Source organism: Tinamus guttatus, unplaced genomic scaffold (assembly GCF_059628265.1).
Source record: "Tinamus guttatus ecotype Peru unplaced genomic scaffold, ASM5962826v1 Tinamus_guttatus_pri_ptg000618c, whole genome shotgun sequence".
In the NCBI taxonomy this organism is placed as follows: Eukaryota; Metazoa; Chordata; class Aves; order Tinamiformes; family Tinamidae; genus Tinamus; species Tinamus guttatus.
Window position 1 is genome coordinate 293,377 of NW_028289152.1, and position 20,785 is coordinate 314,161.

Genomic DNA, 20,785 nt, shown 5'->3' on the forward strand with positions numbered 1-20,785 from the left:
CAGGCCGGGAAGACTGTAACTTCTGAGTACCTTGGCCAATGGGGAAAAGGAGAGGGCGTCCCTCAGTCTGGAAATTAGGATAAAAGGGGGGCTGCGTCCCCCAGCAATTGGAGAGACCCCACAGGGATATGCCGGGTGGACTCTCCCTTTATTCGAATAAAGTTTTAGGACTCCTCTGTCTCCTTTTTGGACATTCAGTTCTTGACAGCGAGATTTTCTGCACACCCTTGATGTTCTGGGAACATCCCTGCATCTCCCCTGATCACAGGGAAGGCTCTTTTTAACTCCCAGCAATTGAAACGGGAAATGAGAGGGAAAGGGGAAAATTCTTGTCCCCACACCGAAGGCAAGCATGCAGGGCAGCTTAATTTTGTGCTGCCTACAAGAACACAGGACACACCAGTGTCAGACATCTCCCTGCAGGTCAGCCCTGATGTTCGAAAGCATAACGAGGAGGCCAGAAGCACCTCCCATAGCTTGATTGCCTCAGTGCAAATCTGAAAATTAAAAACTGACAACAGCAGCATGGCAACGAGGCTGGCAAGAGGCTACAACGATGCACTGCTAATGACTTCTGCTTCTGGGCCCAAACCTCATCCTCATCAAAGATGCTCCTGTTACCAGCTCAAGACCAACCTGGAAGGGCTGTTTTGGAGCAGTTCTAGCCTTGCAGTCCCTGTTCCTACAGTCAAGCTTTTTCAAGCTTGCCACCTCAAAGGTGGCAAGAAAATCACCTTCCTTAGGTGAGCAGCCCCTTTCTCTGCCCACTCCTCTCACTCAGCTCAGTCACAACAAAAGCCAGACTTCTCTGGAGGTCCATCCCTGGGGAGCTGTCTCTGAGACAGCACATCTGCTGGTGGCTGGGACATATATGCTGCTATGGGACACCCTTTCTGGAGCATGTGGTATGGCCAGAAAAGCTGGAGAGCAGCACGGAAGATGCAGGTTTCCTGTTGAACCTGAACTGAGCTGAGCTGAGTTGTTCCATTCCCTTTGCTACTGGGAAGCACAGAAGCTGCAATAGTGTGTGTCACTGCCCGGTCGTTGTGTCTGTTCCTCTCATTACTGAATGGAGAGAAGGGAACGTATAGACCTATGGGGCAATGCAGGAGGGCCTATGAGTCTCCACTGCAGTGGCTGTGGGGATATGGGATCAATTCAAACATGTGCCTCATGGTCAGACAGTTCTGCCAGAGACCCCTGTGCCAGGGTGAGTCCTTCATGTGCCCACAACACTGGAGCAGAGCACAGTCCTCTCTGTCGTGTCTGTGCTTTGTCCTTGGACTGAAGATCCTTGGGCTATTCTTGTTGGCTGCAGGGAGCCTGAGAGCAGAAATTCCTGGCTTGCAGCCATAGCAGAGCCCCTGATGGGAGAGAGGGGTTCAGCAGGAGCTGCCCAGAGGACCAAAGGGGCTTGTGGGGCTGCAGGAGCAGGGTTTCTCCCTCTGTGCAGGAATGGGGCCTGCAAGTTGCTGCAGCTGGGCTGGCCACAGCAGCCTGATGGGTGAGAGGTTTTGGTAAGAAAACAGGGTGAGATCAAGACAAGCCTGTGTGCAATGAAACCCTCCTGGGAGGTTTGGGGGTTTGGCACATCAGACCAAATGACCCAAAACACTCCCCTTGAGCTTTTCCTCTCAGCATCAGGCTTCTTGGCCTCATTTGAGCTTCCCCAGGACCAGACAGCCAAATCACGGGCCTTTAAAAATACCAGGACTTCACATGGGCCACAAGCCCCATTCCTCCTGGTTCCTAAGGTCTTACAGGTGCTTCTGGAAAACATGTCTCAGGAAATACTGGTGTTTATTCCAGTGAGTTTCCCAAAAGCGCTCTTCTCTCTTGGTCTCTCCCAGTTGACTTCCTTGTCTCTTCAGCAAAATAAAAAGGAAAGGGAAATCATCCCAGGCGTTTATATTGGAGGAAAGATAAGTGGTCCTTCTCCCATTATTTTGAAGTGATATTCCACCTGTGGGGCCACAGAAAAGAAACAACAAAGATTATGATTAACATCTGTTCTTCTCCAGGGCCTGGAAATCATTTCCCACCCTCTATTCTGACCCTTCACTTGAGCCTTCTTGACAGTTCTCTTATGCCCCTAAGCTAATCCTAATAGGTCAGCACATCTGCAGATTGTCTTTTTGATCTAATTGATGAGCTGAGCTAAACCAAAATTGTGCATCCCCTATTCCTGAGAGGCCTAGCAGGTACCATTCCACTCGAACCAAGGAGGGCCTTCTCATGTCTTTCCTGGGAATGCAGTAGTGACAAATGCATTGCAAAATCAGAGCATGAGTTTTTCAAGCAAATCCATGACAATGGCAGTCAATGGCCAAATGATCTCAGGAGGAGATCTCTCTCACTCCCTGTTCACAGACCTGTGCTTTCCCATGAATCTATACCGCATAAGGAGGTTCTCAGGCAGTAGCACATACCTCTCCTGGCCACCTCACTATTCTTCTCACCAGTTTCTCCACTGGGGGCATGGGTACACTGCCCTTCCTCCTGGATTTCTTCACCTTCCGTGAGGATCTCTTGTGGATGGCTGGAAGTTTCCTGAAAAGAGATATTATGGAGAGGTGCTGTGAGCACAGGGGAATTTTGGTGCCTGTCCTGCCCTTAGAAAGTTCTGCAGCACAAGGCAGTTCTCTTGGCTGTTGCCATGAATGATGTGGGCTCAACTGACTGTTTTCACATGAAGAGAGAGCAAGTTCACCCCCAGCTTTTATGCCCAGAGCAGCAAGGAGTGCCCACAGGAATGATTCTTATGCCCGAGTACCAGCTCTCTCTTGATGCAACATGAGCAAAGCACGGTTCTTTACAAAGGCAGCCTCCAAGAGACGTGGCAAATATATGGAATACTGCCTGGTAGTCCCAACTACTGTTTGTTAGGAAATGGAAAATGACTGTTCCTGGAGAGCCGGAGTCCAAGAAGGAGAGGGTGGCAAGTGTCTCACCTGCCATGAGTTTCTTTTCTTTCAGATTTCTTCCTCTGCTCTTTCTGTATATTCTGAGCAGCAAGTGTGGGCTCTGGGATGCTTTTTCTGGAGAGGAGACGATTAGCAGGAAGATTTCCTGTAGGCAGAAGACAAGAAAACCATCCAGGACAGCATTGCAGAGGGCTCTTGAAAGGGAAGGTTATGCAGCTCTTGTCAGCCTGAGGTCAAACTGAGGGGTGTCAGACTGATTCCTTTGAAGCCTCATTTCCTGGGTGGGCTTTCCCCATTCTGGACACTGCCTTTTCTCTCACTTATTGTTTGTACTTTACAACATCCTTTCTTGAGGTAGTGCTTTTCTCACTCTCTATCCTATTCAGAGAAAGGAGAAGTGTAAAAAGGAAAGAGGAGACGCGCTGGGATGTATGGGTGGCCTAACAGAGTCTCTCTGAGGGCAGTAATTTAAGGCAGGAGAGCAGATCCTTGGATCTGCCTACTGATCTCACATGCCTAGAGGTCCTCTTTTGACACAATCAAAACCAATGAGTTGTTTTCAGGGTGTATATGCGGCATGTTTAGGAGAGCAGGACATGGAAATGGAGGAAAGTTGAACTTGGAGGATCCTGTACAGGTGAGAGTGTTGTGCTGCGCTGAGGCCTTGTTCCCTCAGGACTCACTTGAGATTTGCCCTATTGGGGGAGCAGCGTCAACTCTAGCGCCTCATGCTACCTGAGCCATCACACTGTCACTTGGGTTCCAATGGCCTACCCAGGAGCACAGAAGGAGAAGGCACAAGCCTCCACCAAGAATCAGCAGGTCCATTACCTTCCTGGACAGTGCTGGCCTCTCCTCTCCTCTCCTCCTCCTGCTTGGGCTTTACAGGTGGCCTAGGTAGTTTTTGATCTCTACTCTCCACCTTGTACCTGGAAAGCAGAAAAGGAGGCAGTCTAAAGCGGGAGCACTTTTGCAACCTCTGTCAATAATAGAGACACAGGGGCATTTGGGAGGTGCTGGGAAGTCCCTCTTTCTTCAAAGCACAATAGGCAGAAGAGGCCAGATGCTGGAGGAGTGTCTCAGCAAGGTGAGAGGCATCATGAAGACCTCCAGTGCCTGGAGGGGCATGACCTTTCTCCTCTGACTCTTCCCTGTGCTTCCTGTGAAAATGCCAAACCAATTTCAACCCAAATCCCCTGTGTGCTTTTGGGATCATCACCCATCTCCTGTTCCTGCTCATGTTCAGGCAGAACACTTTAGTCCCCTTAAGCTTTCCAGAATCCTTTCATCGTCCTTTCTGACAAACCTGCATCTGCCACACACATAATAGAACCAAACACTGAGCACCATGGGAGCCAGGAGAAAGCTCTCCAAAATACCACTAGCCACAGTGTTCACTTTGGCCTACATAAGTCTCCACATTAAAAAATAAAAATGGCCCAAGACAATATGATCAGGATGCATTTCATTCCTACAGATCTCTCAAAAGAAATAAAAATGTCCCAAAGCAGCAACTAAGAGGGACCTGTACTTTGATGTGCATTTCAAAGGGTTGCTCATAAATGGCTTTCTGAGCAACGTTCACAAGGACTGGCAACACAAGGTTGCAAAACATGCAATGAGCAGTTACTTGCTTGGCCAGGTTCCTTTCCAAGAAGGAAACATACTCACTCAGGAAAGACAATGACATGACGAGAGTGAGTCTGGGAAAGAGCAGTTTCGGTGCCTGAGAGCACCGAATTCCTCATCTCCGGCATCTGCAAAGGAGAGAAACACATGGGACATGATGCCAAGAGAATTATCTAAGTGCTCACAGGGGAAACAAATTCTTCTACTGCTTAGAGAAAGAGCTGCCTCTGAAACATTCAATTATTCTATTCCCATCAGCAGTCCCTCCAGTTATGCACCGTAACAAGTGGAGAGAAATAAAGGGGAAAGGGGAGGAACATGGTCATGCCTTTTACAAGGCTCAGGATTCAGAGACTCGGTTAGCTCAGGTCTCTTCTAATGCAGAAATCAAGGGAGGCAAGCATATGAGAAGGCATTTCACCAGTTGGACCGCACTGTTTTCCCTGCTGTTGGGACCTAATGCTTCAAAGAGAGAGAAATGAGGTCAATAGACAGTTGACAGAGTTGTGTGACATTCCCACTGGCCTAGGCAATTGTATCCATAAGGAGATCAGGCTGAGCTTCCAAAGGGACTCATAAAAAGAATTTTCAGAACCTTAAGGGAAATGGCTGAACTTGCTGCCTTACCATGCCAGACATGTTCTAGGGGTAACATGGCTTCTGAGGCCATCCTCACAAAAAGGGGCATGAAAGCATGGCTTTTTGCAAGGAGGGAAGTCTAGTGGGGAAAAAAACACACAAGGCCTCCTCTTGTCTTGGCCTTCTTTGCTGAGAATGTGGAAACTGTCTCCTGGGTTGTATGAATCTTTGAGTGGACCCAGTACACTTCTGCACAGGTTCAACTTCATTGCCAAGTCCTCTGAATGCCCAAGACAAACTGTCTGGGTAGCTGGCATTTCTCTCAGCCAGGACTGTCCATGTCCTTCAACAGGTCATGGCAGGCTAGTAGAATTGCATTCCCTTGGGAATTCAAAAAGATGACAGGGAGCAGCAGAGAACTGGAGAACTTACCGCAAGAAGAGCCATGAGCATCTGGTCAGTCCCGTTAAGTCTTTTCAGGAATTCTTTGTAAAATCTCATTTTCACATCTGCCCCTTCAATTATAAGCATGCCAATGTTCTTCAACACAAAGACAACATTTCTCCCGCTCTCGAGGCAGCGTCGGAAAAGACGCAGGGTCTTCTCTATGCCAGCCTCCACTGTTTTGCGGGGAAGAGAGATGTCCTCGGCTATGTGAGCACATTTCAGGGGCTCACAAAGCTTATGACCTAGGAAGCAGACCAAGAGGAAAAAGGCACTAGTAGAACACACAAAAACACAGCATCAACAGCTTTGTGGTCTTCAAGCAAGCAGCTCTTACAGAACTCCCTTTCTTGACCTTCTGGGACAAATCATGTGGGAAGATGTTCAAAGCACTGCAAGCAGATGTGCCAAGTGAATAGCAATGCTTTCTTCCCTACAGTGTCTGAAAGAAAAGGCCACAACCATCTTCTACGAATGTGAGGCTCGACAGCAGGACAAGGAGAGGAGGAAATGATGAGATTCTTTCATGGGTGCCAGGTCAAAGAACTTGGGGCAAGCTCAGCCCATTCCACACTGGGAAAGATTTCACAGAGCCATGTTACATAAATGAAAGAAAGAAGGGAAAGAAAGAAAGAAAAAAAAGAATGCACTACACTCCTCTTAATCCTCCAATCCATCCAACACCCTCTGAAGTGCACGAGACAGCTGTAGTGTTCACAAGGATCACTAGCAATCACAGCAAAACCTGCCTCTGATGGGTTTTCACATGCATTAGGATCCCAGTCTCCATTTCAGGGCTCTTACAGCTGACTGTGACCGACTTCAAGGTGCAAGGAGTAGGGAAAAGCCAGCATGAATGCCAATATTTGCCTTTACAGAATTGCAGCTGTAGCCTGCTGTGAAATCAATTCAGGGAGAGAGGGAGTACAATGGTAATTGCCATGATGAGGTCCTGAGATCTACAAATTGAAATTGTTTTTACAACGTGGTGACAGAAGTCTGGAGCTTTAACAGTTACTGCTAGACAGGGCTAATGCCCAACCCAAAGATGTCCCAGAGAAGTGGAGGCCAAAGTTTTAGCATGTCTTCTTACCAGGAGCATAGGCCTTATCATAGGTGAGGCCGTGAACCTCCGCAATACTGTTTGAAAGATTGAACACGGGTCTGTGAACAGTCACAAGGCCGTATTTCCTAACAGCAACTTGCTCAGTCACCACACCAAAGGTGCCAAGCCGAACAACTCTGACTCCCTGCAAAGAGGAAGGAAGAAAAGCATTATTCGAGTGCTAGGTGAAGAGGCCTCTAACTGGTCAGCTGCATGAAGATGTAGCCTGGTGTCCTGCTCAATCCTACTGTGCACAGGGGATGAATGGAGGAGTGGGGAAAGCCTTGGAGAACCCTTGGAGAATGCCTTTAGAAGAGCACTTGAGGTGTTTTCATTCCCCCTCTTCTTCATGCTCTCAAAAAATGCAAAGAAACCTAGAGACCTCATCCCTCAAATACCTCCAGTGCAGAAGAAGGGCTTCTGGGGGAGATGCATAATGGCAGACCCACCTTATTCAGCATCAGCTGCTCTAGAATGTAGTTGGAGACTCCTTCCCAGATAGCAAGGGTCTCTGGAAAAGAAGTGGAACACACATCAGGCTCTGTGTGGCCCCGCTCACAAACGTGCAGCACATGGTTAACAAAGGAGGTGACGCCTGCAGTCGTACTCAATGAGCAAACTGAGCCCAACCCTGAGAGGGTCTCAGCAGCTGAGATTGAGATGGCATTAATGGGGAGCCCTGGCAGCTCAGGTAGGCCTTCTCCTTCTCACAGGTAGACCCCTGTGGCACGGACTTCTGAGTAGGGTGTCCCGGGACAGTGGGGATAGCATGAGGGTTGGGAGCCAGGAGTCCTGGCAGCCACACTGCCAACTGAGGCAGAGGGGACCATGAGCCTGGGCTCTGGCAGCAGTCCCAGCCCCAGCCACACTCCTCCAGCCCCAGGCTTTCCACAGCCATGTTCACAGTTCATAATCTCTGTGAGATTTCCCTAGATAGAGCTCCCAGAGGCCTTACCCTGTGCTGGCAGCACTAGCAATCGCTGCCCATGAGACCTGCCAAGGCCAGGGTCCCAGAGCTCCATCCTAGTCTCTTTGCTCATTTGCTCTGGATAAAGAGCAAACAGGAGGTGATGAGGAAACAGCTCCTCTCCTGCTCCTCCTGTACACGTCACCTCAGCCCTGTGCTACTCTGGCTGCCCCTCACTGGTTCCCGCTCAGGGTCGTGGGCTCTTTGTAGCAGAGCAGAGCCGAGAGCAGTCCCAGCGCGTGGGCTCTCCCAGGCTCGTCGCGACGTGTGAGGAAAGGTCGCAGTGTGCGCTCTGACTGCTGTGCCTGTGACACGGGATGTCCCCTGTGAGCACAGCCCGTGTCACAGAGGGGTCTGACCCTCCTCACCACGGGCCATGCCAGGGCTGGCCCTGCAGTTGGCAAGGGCTGCATGGGGCACTCAGGGGCTGCCCCATGCAGATTGTGCCACAGGGATTAACCCCCTTGGGTCTTGTTCTCGCTGGGCACTGCGACTGCGCTCACATGGCCACGGCTGCCAGGGAGGGCAACGAGAATCACGCTACACTCACCCCATAGCCACACAGTACAGGTGGCTTCTGCCACCGCGGGAGGGAGCGCTAACCACTGAGCCCACCAAATCATCCAGCTGCTTCTTGGTAGCCACCACAACGCTCTTCTTGCTGTGGCAACCAACAGCTCCTTCCCTTGAGAGTTCCTCAGCCACAAAACCTGCAGGAACCTCTGTTCCTCCATGGCCATCCTGCAGACGCCTTTTGGACCTCATCACTGCAGCATCCTGGTGTCTGGGGTGGATGGGAACTGAGCGGGGCAAGAGAGAGGAGGCAAGAGAGCTCAGCATCACCTAGCAGGAATGGCTCTGAAAATTGAGCGAGCAATTGCTGTCCCAGGGGCTTTGGGCCACTTAACTCTGTACAAGACATACAAGTATATCTTTTGTAATGGTGTGGACCTGAATATGAAAAAATGTCAATCAAAATGAAATAAGAAATAAACTTTGAAAAGGATGTCAAGAAGGAGGTGGTTAGTCAAACCTCTTCACTCTTGACCATTCTTTGCTTTTATAGCCCTCCTTAATTATGTTTATTTCTTTTGTTGTTGGTGGTCTTTGGAGGAGATTTTGTGTGTGGTCTTTTTTAAGGAAAGAGATTTGCAGTGGAATGCTATCACAGGGTTATGGACATCTGGATCCATTGCAGGGTCCCTTGTCCCCCGTGCTGAGCCTCTGTTGGCAGCCCTGTGGGTTTCTGTTCTCCGACAGGTCCTCCCAGGATGGGAAAGATATTGCAATAGCTCTTTCATGACAGAAACCTGCAAGTTCTTCTCATTAATAACCAGGGAGTCCTTCAGCCTCTGCTGCTGCCCATTTTCCTGTCCAGTCATGGAGGGAGTGCACCTGAGAAGCTCCTATTGCAAATATGGAACTCATTTGCTTGGAAATGAACATCTGTGAGTTTGTCCCTGTTCCTCACAGTTCCTCGCAAACGCTTGGCTTTGCCCCTCATCCCAGTGCAGAGCTGCCTTCTGCAGATTCCCCACAACCTGCAGACAAGCTATCTGCACTCTCTGGTTCAACCACTGCCTCTCAGGCTCCCTGGACCCGCTCCTCTCATAGACAGAACTGCATGTTTGCTAAATCTCTCCCAGTATCCCTCCTGGACTGCCTCCATTTGCCATAGCTTTCCTCAACTCTTCCCAAAGCTTACACATTATCCTAGGAGTGAAGAATGCCACATCTCCCCAAGGAGAAACTTGCTGTCATGTGATGCTAGGAAAAGGAGGGAAGGGAAAAACACAAGAAATGCAGGAAGCAGAGCTGGCAGGGAGGGGGCACATGACAGGCACTTTACTCTTCTCCATCAGCGCAGCATGGGTCAGAGCCCAGCAGCAGGGAAGCAGCCAGCATGAGCCCCCTGTCAGAGGATGGTCTGCTCAGGAGGAGACCACACTCACATGGGCAGGCCAGAGACTGTGGCTACAGGGCTTTTCAGGAGGCACCTTTGTGCTGGCACCATCCACCCCAGAGCAGCCTTCCCATTCCATGCCCAGAGCCTGCAGGAATATGGCTCCCATGACAGGGCTCTTCCCTTTGCTGAGTTTTGTTCATGCTCCCACACATGGACACGGGCCACACATGGGCAAAGAGTGACAAAATGCAGACAGACGCTCCAGGTGTTTGCCAGGCCCAAGACCAGACCTCCAACTCTGGAGCCAAATGTCTGTTCTTGGCAGAGGGAAACAATGTGCCTGCTCTGAAGCTCCAGTCGGAGTTAATGACAGGAGTTGCTGGCTCTATAACCCAAAGGGGGTGGTTCAAAGAATCCACTTGCTTCACAGATGTTCAGGCACAGAGTGTCATTTTAAAATCTGGACTTTTTTGGGAACTTTTTATTTGGCATCTTTTACTTAGGGCAATTGGTTGCTGTCCAGCTGATGATGGCAGTCTCTGTCAAAAGATGTTTCAGTGAACTCTGACAATCCAGCTGGCCTGTAGTCCTCTGTAATCCATTCAGAGCCTGATGCTCCTGATCACCTCACAGTGCTCCCAGCTGCTAAGGACCCATCTGGCTGATGGAAGGAACTCACCTCACAAGCAACATCCCCAACATGTCGCTGTAGCCCACCTCTCCCCTCCCCTTGAGCTCTCCTCTCCATGAGGAAGGTTTTCTGATCCACTTCATGACCTCACAGTGCCTGTCTGCCTGCTGCCCAATCAGACGGCTGCAAAGGAGGTGACCTCAGCAACCATCTCCCAGCCAGGTCACCTTGACCTGCCTCTGCCTCTCCCCTCTCCAGGAGCTCTCCTCTCTACTGGGCCTTTCTGCTGCCCTCAATGACATCACGATGCCCACCTGCCTACCTGCTTGCTGCTGGCCAATCAGGTTGAACCAGTTTGTGTCCAAAGGTGCCTCCAAGCACGTCTCAGGGCACCCCAGAAGCCTCTAAGCACATTTTGGGATGCTCCCTTGGCCTCTGTCTTTCTTGTAGTTTGCTTTGTCCAAAGCTAACAGACTGACTAGCTGTCCTCACTCTGCACCAATGGTCAGGGAATCCTTTCCTCTCAGCAAGTACATTTATATCCACAAGAAAAAAAGATGAATATAAATGTCTTTGTGTGTGTATGTATGAATATATATATACACACACACATATATATATAAATATGTATCTATGTACTCATATATATAAATCCCTGAAGCTGTTACTCTGTTCCTCAAAATCTCATTAAACTGGAGATGAAGATGCTGAAAAGGCCTTCCGAATGAGCAGTACATTTCACCTGACAGAAATTCTGTATGTGAGAGCTAGTCTATTCCCTCCTTCCCACCACTGTACAGCAGGACTAAGCGCTCTGCAGCCCATGGGTAGAGCCCCTGGCTCCTCAGCGTCCACTCAGCCACTGCAGAGCAGAGCGGAAGCAAGAGAGTTGCTATGAATGGAGGCATCATGGCCTGTTTGGATGGTGTCGCTGACCTTCCCCTTCAAATCTATGTGGGCAGAGATAAGTCTGTTAAAAGGGTGTTACAATGGGAGGAAAAATGGGCAGAGATGGATAGTGTGGGCCTCCAAGTGGGACTTTAAGAAGACTGTGTCTTCCTTATAGACCACAAGCTGCATTTCTGATGGTTCCTTGCCTCTTACAGAGCACAGAATCACAGAATGCTTGAGGTTGAATGGGACCACTACGGATCATCTAGTACAACCTCCCTGCTGAGCAGTGACACCCAGAACACGGGGCACAGAGTCACAAGTGGGCAGGTTTTGAGTATCTCCAAAGAAGGAGACTCCAGAGTCTCTCTAGGCAGTCTGTCCCAGGGCTCTGTCACCCTCACAGGAAAGAAGTTCTTCCTCACCTGGACATGAAGCTTCCTGTTTCAATGTGTACCTCTTACCCTTTGTTCTGTCACTAGCCACCCCCAAGAAGAGTTTAGCCCCATCCTCTTTACATCCTCCCCTCAGGTATTAGGACATATTGATAAGATCCCCTCTCAGTCTTCTCTTCTCCAGGCTAAAGAGGCACAGATTACATAGTCTTTCCTCATATGATAGATGCCAACTAAGTCCCTTAATCATGTTCATTGCTCTGCGCTGGACCCCTCTAGAAGCTCCACATTTATTTTGTACTAGAGTCTCCAGAACTGTACACAGTACTGTACGTGTGGCCTCGCCAGAGCTGAGAAGATGGGCAGGATGAGCTCCCTCAACCTGCTGGCAACACTCCTGAATGCAGGCCAGGATCCCATTGGCCTTCTTGGCTAAGAGGGTACATCATTGCTGCCTCACGGTTACCTTGTTACCCACCAGGACTCCCAAATCCCTCTCCACAAAACGACTTTTTAGCAGGTCAACCTGTGGAAGAAGTGTTTGTGGAAGAATTGTTTGAAAGCAGGAACTGAGAGGAAAATTAGGGCCTAACACAGCTCTGGCATTACAGAGGCCTGCTTGGGGTGCTACACAGTTGCCACTTCCAGGATGGTTGGTACTCACGGACTCTGCTCCTCCACGGTTCCCTGGGCAACGCAATCTGCCCTCCTTGCGGCTGCAAAAGGGAGTAACGGAGGATGGAGCGAGGTGAAGGCACCGCGGCCAAACTCTGTTGCACTCCCTGTACTGCGCTGCTGATAAGCCGCACAGTGGCTGTCTAATGAGAGATATACGATAACAAGTCCGGTGCTGAGCCAGCAAAAGTGGCAAATGATGAACTTTGCTTGAACTTTGCTCATTATAATGTGAAAACCATACCTCTATCCCAAAAGTTACCCGCCTCCGAGGTACGACCACCCCTCACTGAGCATGCGCTCTAGATTTTCGGTTGACTGTAGCTTAAATGATTTTGACCAATCAATAACAATATTAAGTATGACTCTAGTCACTCAAGCTCCACCTGAATGTAAAGAAAAGTATAAAAGGTGAACGAAGGATGAAAAGTCTGGAGGGAAGAAACCATCGTAACTCTTGGGTCAGTCAACAGGCTGAGCCCCCTTCCCTCCCGTCGCGCTGGGACGCTGCCTGAAGAGACTAAGGAGTGAGAGGGAAGATTCCATCATAAATTCTGGATCAGTTGATGCGCTGATCCCCCCTTTCCTCTCCTTGCGTCAGGATGCCGCCTGAGGAGACTCGAGACTGAGAGCCCTCTCCCATCTTCTGGGGTGAGTGATGATTGCACATTCCTACATCAGAGCTAGCCAAGACCCAACGCTCTAGTAGAGAATTTCCTGTACCGACATTCGAAACCTGCTTTGTAAATGTTGCATTTGAATAAATCATACTGTTTGTGAACTCGGCTACTTGTTTGGGGAGAGGCGATCGGACCTACAGTTGACAGACTGTTCGTGAATCCGATACTGCCAGAGTCGAGCTTATAGGTGATGACGCTATTTGGGAACTCGATTCACTCCTAGGAAGGCGATCGGACCTACGGTCCACAGACTGTTTGTGAATCCGATACTGATTTCATATCTCCTTTCCCCCCGACCATCACTACCACTACGGCTTTCAAACTGCAACATTTTCAACACACAACCACTAACAGATATTTCTGGAAAACATATCTCAGGAAATAGTAGTGTTTATTCCAAGGAGTTTCTCAAAACGGGTGCTTCTCTTTCATTTCTGTCAGTTTCCTTCCTTGTCTCTTCATCAAAAGGCAAAGGAAAGGGAAATCGTCCCAGGGCTTCAGATCGGAGGAAAGGCATGAGTCCCTTTCCCTCTTACTCTGAAGTGATATTGCCAGGCCTGTGGGGACACAGAAAAGAAATAAGATATATTAGGAGTGGCCTGTGTTCTTTTTCAGTGCATGAAGATCACTTCTCACCCCCTCTTCTGTCCCTTCACTTGAGCCTTCCTCACAGCCCTCTAATGCCCAGGTGTGCGCATTGTCCTTTGAACGTGACTGTTGAGCTGAGCTAAACCAAAACTGTGCATGCCCTATCCCTCAAAGACCTAGCAGGTACCTTCCCATGAGAACCTAGTTTCGCCTTCTCATGTCTTTCCTGGCAATGCAGTGGTTACATATGTATTGCAATTTGTATAACATATGTATTGCATATAGTATGACTTCACCCTTTATAGCAAAGCCAGGACAATGTCAGCCAATGGCCAAATGAAGCCTCAGGAAGGCATCTTTCACACTCACTGCCCATAGAAGTGAGTTTGCTTTCCCCCAAATCCACAGGGCATATGGATTTTCTCAGTCAGTAGCACATACCTCTTCCACCCACTTCTCCACGCGATTGTTAACTATCTCAAATGGGGGCACGGCTGCAGGATGGCCCTTCCTCCTGCCCTTCCTTGACTTCTGGGAGGATGTGCCGGGGATGGCTGGAAATATGCTGAAATAGACATTATGGAGAGGTGCTGTGAGCACAGAGGGACTTGGCTCTCCGTCCTGTCCTCACAGGATTCTGCAGCTGAAGGCAGTTCTCTTGGCTGTTGCCATGAATGATGTGGGCTCAACTGTGTTCACATGAACAGAGACAGACACCACCCCCGCTGAAATGCCCAGAGCTGCAAGATGTGCCCACAGGAATGCTCCGTATGCCCAGATACAGGCTCTCTCTTGATGCAGCAAGGAGAAGAGCAGGTTTCATTACAGATGGAGCCTCTAAGCGATCCAGATCCCCCGGCCTGGCAAACATATTGAGCACTGTCTGACAGTCCCAGCTGCTTCATGGGATCTAAAACTCTTAGAGCTGCCTGGAACCTGTTGCACAAAGGAAGAATCTCACCCACACAAGCACACGGCTACAGGGTCACCCTCATGCGTTCCTCCAAGTGTCTCACCTGCCATAAGTTCCTTTTCTCTCAGGTTTCGTCCCCTGTTCTTTTGGAATATTCAAAAGAGTAATTGTGGGTGGTGGGTCAATTGTTCTGGAGAGGAGACGATTGGCAGGAAGATTTCCTGTAGGCAGAAGACAAGAAAACCCTTCAGGACAGCATTGCAGGGGGCTCTTGAAAAGGAAGGCTATGCAGTTCTTCTCAGCCTGAGGTCAAATTGTGAGGTGTCAGGCTGATTCCTCTGAAGCCTTTTTTCCTGGCTGGACTTTGGCCATTCTGGACACTGCCTTCTCTCTGTCTTTTCATTTGTACTTTACAACATCATTTCTTGGGCTAGTGCTTTTCTCACTCTCTGTCCTATTGTGAAAAAGAGACTTGCTGGGATGTATGGGTGGCCTAACAGAGTCTCTGTGAGGGCAGTCATTTAAGGCAAGGGAGCAGATCCTTGGATGTGCCTACTGATCTCACATGCCTAGAGTTCCTCTGTTGACACAATCAAAAGAAATGAGTTGTTTTGGGGGTGTTTATGAGGCGTGTTTAGGAGGCCAGGACATGGAAATGGAGGAAAGTTGGAGATATTAATACAGGTGGGAGTGTTGTGCTGCACTGAGGTCTTGTTCCCTCAGGACTCACTTGAGATTTGCCCTATTGGGGGAGCAGCGTCACCTCTAGCGCCTCATGCTACCTGAGCCATCACACTGTCACTTGGGTTCCGGTGGCCTACCCAGGAGCACAGAAGGAGAAGGCAAAAGCCTCCACCAAGAAGCAGCAGCTCCATTACCTTTCTGGACAGTGCTGGCCTCTCCTCTCCTCTCCTCCTCCTGCCTGGCCTTTACAGGTGCGCCAGGTGGATTTCGATCTCTACTCTCCAGCTTGTACCTGGAAAGCAGAAAAGGCATCACTCTAAATGCGACAGGCACCGCGCTTCCTTTGCACCTGGTGTGAATAATGGGGACACAGGAGCATTTGGGAGGTGCTGGGAAGTCCCTCTTTTCTCAAAGCGCAATAGGCAGAAGAGGCCAGATGCTGGAGGAGTGTCTCAGCAAGGTGAGAGGCATCATGAAAACCTCCAACGCCTGTAGGGGCATGACCTTTCTCCTCTGACTCTTCCCTGCTCCTGTTCAGGCAGAACACTTTAGTCCTCTTTCCTACTCCTTTCCAGCATCCTTTCTAATTCCTGTCTCACCCTCCAGATCACTTGCCAGCCTTCCCAAGCTCATCTCCGTGCATGTGTAAAAAAGAACCTGTAGCTCCCAGACACGTAATGGAACAAAACACTTAGCACCATGTGACTTTGATGCACATTTGAAAGGGTTGCTCATGAATGCCTTTCTGAGTAGCCTTCACAAGGCTTGGAAACACAAGGTTACAAAACATGCCATGAGCAGCTGCTTGCTTGGCCAGCCAAGGGCTAAGAAGGAAACATACTCACTCGGGAAAGACAATGACATGACCAGAGCAGGTCTGCGAAAGAGCAGTTTCAGAGCCCGACAGCACCGAATTCCTCATCTGCGGCATCTGCAAATGAGACAGACATCTGGGACATGGTACCAAGAATATTATCCAAGTGCTCACAGGGGAAACAAACTCTTCTACTGCTTAGAGAAGAAGCTGATTTTGAAACTTTCGATTGTTCTATTCCCATCAGCAGCCCCTCACTTATGCACCATAACAAGTGGAGAGAAAAAAAGGAGAAGAGGGAGGAACATACTCAGGCCTTTGGCAAGGGTCAGCATTCAGAGAGTCAGTTAGCTTAAGTCTTTCCAAATGGAGAAATCAAAGGAGGCAAGCACATGAGAAGGCATTTCACTAAGTGGGCCACTGTGTTTTTCCTGCTGTCTAGACCTGATGCCTCCTCAGCTGATGAAGAAGGGGTCAGATGTGGGGTTAACCCCACAGTCTCTCCCAACATCCTCTCCCTCTGGGCCTTGCTCGTTCTGTGCCTCTGCTTCCTGCCCAGAGAGTGGGGTAAACACCCATCACTGATTTAGACACTGAACTAGGAATGCTACAGAGCAAGAGGACCATGAGAATCCAATTTTGTGAGCAACTGCCATTTGGTAGCCACCTGGGAGAGGCACACTCAGGCCCTCCAACTTCAAAGAGAGAGGAAAGAGGTCAACACAAAGTTGTCAGAGACGTCTGACATCTCCACTGCTCAGGCAAGTGTATCCCATGAGGAGATGAGGCCGAGCTTCCAGGGGGACCCAGAGAAATAATTTTCAACAGCTTAAGGGGAAACAGCTGAGCTTGCTGCCTTACCACACCAGATTTGTTCTAGGGAAACATGGTTTCCGAGGCCATCCTCACAAAAAGGGGCACTAAAGCAAGGCTTTGTGCAAGGAGGAAAGCCGAGTGGGACAAAAAAAAAAAAAAAACACAAGGCCTCCTCTTGTCTTGGCCTTTTCCCCTGAGAATGTGGAGATTGGCTCCTGGGTTGTATGAATCTTGGGTGGACCCAGGACACTTCTGCACAGGTTCAACTTCATTGCTAAGTCCTCTGAATGCCCAAGACAAACTGTCTGGGTAGCTGGCATTCCTCTCAGGCAGGACTGTCCATGTCCTTCCACAGTTTATGGCAGGCTAATAGAATTGCATTCCCTTGGGAATTCAAAAAGATGACAGGGAGCACTGGAGAACTTACCGCAAGAAGGGCCGCTAGCATCTGCTCAGTCCCATTAAGTCTTTCCAGGAACTGTTTGTAAAATCGCATTTTCATATCTGCCCCTTCAATTATAAGCATGCCAATGTTCTTGAGTACAAACACAACATTCTTCCCACTCTTGATGCAGCGGCGGAAGAGGCGCAGGGTCTCCTCTATGCCAGCCTCTACCGTTTCACGGGGAAGAAGGGTGTCTGCGGCTATGTGAGCACATTTCAGGGGCTCACAAAGCTTATGACCTAGGAAGCAGACCAAGAGGAACAAAGTTACTAGCAGAGCACATTGAAACAGAGCAGCAACAGCTTTGTGGTCTTCAAGCAAACAGCTGCTCGAGAACTTCTTGCACTTTCTGGGAAAAATCATGCGGGAAGATGCTCAAAGCACTCTGCAAGGAGATGTGACAAGTGGGCAGCAATGCCTCATCCACAAAAATCCACTGGTTCCTCAAAACTGGCTTGGAATTTGGAATAGCCAACGATGGCCAACAGAGGTATCTCCAAATTGCATCTTCGTCCTGTAGCCTTACTGGAGTGAAAGCCTGCAAGGAGGGGGTATGTATCGTGGAATGACGTGCTCTGAAAGGACTCATCTCAGCACTTCTGTGAGACATGCCATTGGGGTTGTGGTACAAACTGGGGAGGAATGGACTTCAGGAGGGCCAACTTTAGCCTCTTCAGAGACCTCCTCAGAAGAATGCCTTGGGCTAGGGCTCTAGAAGGCAGGGGGGCCCAAGAGAGCTGGTTAGTTTTCAAGCGGCACTTCCTCCACGCCCAGCAACAGTGCATCCCTGTTTGTAAGAAGTCAGGCAGAGGGGGCAGGAGATCGGCGTGGATGAGTAAGGAGCTTGTGGCAATGCTCAAGCAGAAGAAGGCAGTATACAGAATGTGGAAAAAAGGACAGGCCCTCTGGGAGAAATACAGGAAAGTAGTCGGGGAATGCAGAAATGTAACAAGGAAAGCTAAGGCATATCTGGAACGCAATCTGGTAAGGGATGTTAAAAATAACAAGAAAATCTTCTTCAAATATATTAACAGCAAAAGGAAAATCAGGGAAAACGTGGGTCTGTTGGTGAACGGGGTGGAGCACCCTGGTTACAAATAACACAGAAAAAGCAGAGTTGCTGAATGCTGCCTTTGCTTCGGTGTTTACCAAGAGCAGCCCTTTAGAGCCGCAGGCCCTAGGAACAAGAGAAGAAGCCGGTGGAGAGGAAGACTTGCCCTGGGTAGAGGAAGATTGGATCAGAGAGCACCTAAGGGAACTCAATACCCACAAATCCATGGGCCCTGATAAGATGCACCCCAGAGTGCTGCGTGTGCTGGCAGAGGTCATAGCTAAGCCGCTCTCCATCATCTTTGAAAGATCCTGGAGAACGGGGGAGGTGCCGGAAGACTGGAAGGCCAATGTCACACCAGTCTTCAAAAAAAGCAAGAAGGAGGACCCAGGCAACTACAGGCCAGTCAGCCTCACCTCTGTCCCCAGAAAAGTGATGGAATGGCTCATACTGGCCATTGTCTCCAGGCACATGGAGGACAAGAAGGTGCTTAAGGGTAGTCAGCATGGATTCACCAAGGGGAAATCTTGCTTGACTAACCTGATAGCCTTCTATGATGAAATGACTGGCTCGACTTCACCAAGGCTTTTGACACCATCCCTCACAACATCCTCCTGGGAAGCTCCGGAAGTGTGGGATAGATGAGTGCACAGTGAGGTGGATTAGGAACTGGCTGGATGGCAGAGCTCAGAGGGTGGTGATCAGCAGTGCAGAGTCTAGTTGGAGGCCTGTAGCTAGCGGGGTCCCCCAGGGGTCAGTCCTTGGTCCAGTCCTGTTCAATTTATTCATCAATGACCTGGATGAAGGCACAGAGTGCTCCCTCAGCAAGTTTGCTGATGATACTAAACTGGGAGGAGTAGCTGATAGCCCAGAGGGCTGCGCTGCCATCCACAGGGACCTGGAAGGACTGGACAACTGGGCAGTGAAAAATCTCATGAAATTCAATAAGGCCAAGTGCAAGGTCCTCCATCTGGGGAGGAATAACCCCAGACACCAGTAAAGGTTGGGGACTGACCTTCTGCAGAGCAGCTCTGCAGAGAACGACCTGGGTGTCATGGTGGACGGCAAGTTGACCATGAGGCAGCAGTGTGCCCTCGTGGCCAAGAAGGCCAATGGGATCTTTGGGTGCATTAAGAAGAACATCTCCAGCAGGTCGAGGGAGGTGATCCTGCCCCTCTACTCAGCCCTGGTGAGGCCGCATCTGGAGTATTGTGTCCAGTTCTGGGCCCCACAGTACAAGAGGGATGTGGAGCTGCTGGAGAGAGTCCAGCACAGGGTCACAAGGATGATCAGGGGCCTGGAACATCTGCCCTATGAGGAGAGGCTGAGGGAGCTGGGCCTGTTCAGCTTGGAGAAGACAAGGCTGAGAAGGGATCTAATCAGTGTCTATAAGTACCTCAAGGGAGGCAGTGAGGAGGATGGTGCTGGCCTCTTTTCCCTGGTGACCACTGACAGAACTAGAGGTAATGGCCACAAACTGAAGCACCAAAAGTTCCACATGAACTTAAGGAAAAACTTTTTAACAGTGAGGGTGACAGAGCGCTGGAACAGACTGCCCAGAGAGGTTGTGGAGTCTCCTTCTCTGGAGATCTTCAAAACCTGCTTGGATGCAGTCCTGTGCCACATGCTCTAGGTGACCCTGCGTGTGCAGAGGATTTGGACTAGATGACCTCTAGAGGTCCCTTCCAAACTTAAGCATTCTATGATTCAATGGTAGTAGTATGTCAGTTGATGGGATGGCCCGAGGCATTTCCAACTGCCTCAGCAACAACTGGATCTGTAAATAAGGTGTTCTTAGAACAAATAATTCCGAGATATGGGTTGCTAGAGGCAATAGATTCAGACAGAGGCACTCATTTTACAGGAAAGGTCCTTCAAGGTGTCATGACTGCCCTAGGGATTCAATGGGGCTTGCATACCCCTTGGCATCCTCAGATTTCTGGTAGAGTGGAAAGGATGGATGGGAACATTAAGAAGCATCTTTTGAAATTGGTTTTAGAAATTAAGATGCCGTGGACACGACTTCTACCATTAGCTTTAGCAAGAATAAGAGCAAAACAAAGGGGAGACATTCAGCTGTCCCCCCTTTGAAATAATGTTTGGGATTCCCTATCCTACTAACACCCAACCTGGCAAGGAGGTGGAGATAGGTGATATATATTTAAAGCAATACATTCTTTAGTGGAGTCTCTCCGACAGGAAGCCCAGCTCGCACAGAACCTCCCCTTGGATTTTGCAGTCCATGATATCCAGCCAGGGGATTGGGTCTTGGTAAACATCAATCAAGACAGCTGAGCATGGATGGACTCATCATACCAGAGTTAAGATTTCCAAGACTCCAGAAATCTGGGCTTGTCAGTTGAAGGAAGAGGATGGAAAGCCCCGGCTAACTCTCCGTAGATCTGTACCGCTGGCTGGGAGTGGGTCTGGAAAATAAATGCTGGGTTGCTGGGTCTGTGGGAGTCCAGGAGGATATGAAGAGTACCCATGGGTACTAGATATACTGAATGCAGGTTGTTAGCAAATAACCTGGTTTGTAAAAACAAGTATTGTCCAAAGGAGGGGAGAAAAAAAAAAAAAAAAGAGGAGGGATTGAGTGGAATGCTCAGGTTTATGTATTCATCAACAAGGAGATTTCACCACAGTTT

General features: G+C 49.4%; 1 protein-coding gene across 1 annotated transcript; it reads right to left on the reverse strand.

Moving 5' to 3' along the window:
- Nucleotides 1-3,297: 3,297 nt before the first annotated feature.
- Nucleotides 3,298-7,703, reverse strand: LOC148592324 (coiled-coil domain-containing protein 81-like). The gene is made up of 7 exons (XM_088535159.1): nucleotides 7,637-7,703; nucleotides 7,131-7,192; nucleotides 6,670-6,826; nucleotides 5,565-5,821; nucleotides 4,596-4,681; nucleotides 3,756-3,853; nucleotides 3,298-3,302 (listed from the first exon to the last, which is right to left on the reverse strand). Exons 1-7 carry the CDS (start codon nucleotides 7,701-7,703, stop codon nucleotides 3,298-3,300), a joined length of 732 nt encoding a protein of 243 aa, XP_088391285.1.
- Nucleotides 7,704-20,785: the final 13,082 nt, after the last annotated feature.

What these genes read in the sequence shown, in the direction of transcription:
- LOC148592324 (XM_088535159.1), bottom strand. Translation starts at nt 7,703, where the DNA reads ATGGAGCTCTGGGACCCTGGCCTTGGCAGGTCTCATGGGCAGCGATTG. An exon ending in AGCAGCTGATGCTGAATAAG is followed by an intron (nt 6,827 to 7,130) that starts GTGGGTCTGCCA and finishes TCCTCTTTGCAG; the next exon opens with GGAGTCAGAGTTGTTCGGCT. An exon ending in CATGTCATTGTCTTTCCTGA is followed by an intron (nt 3,854 to 4,595) that starts GTGAGTATGTTT and finishes TCTGCTTTCCAG; the next exon opens with GTACAAGGTGGAGAGTAGAG.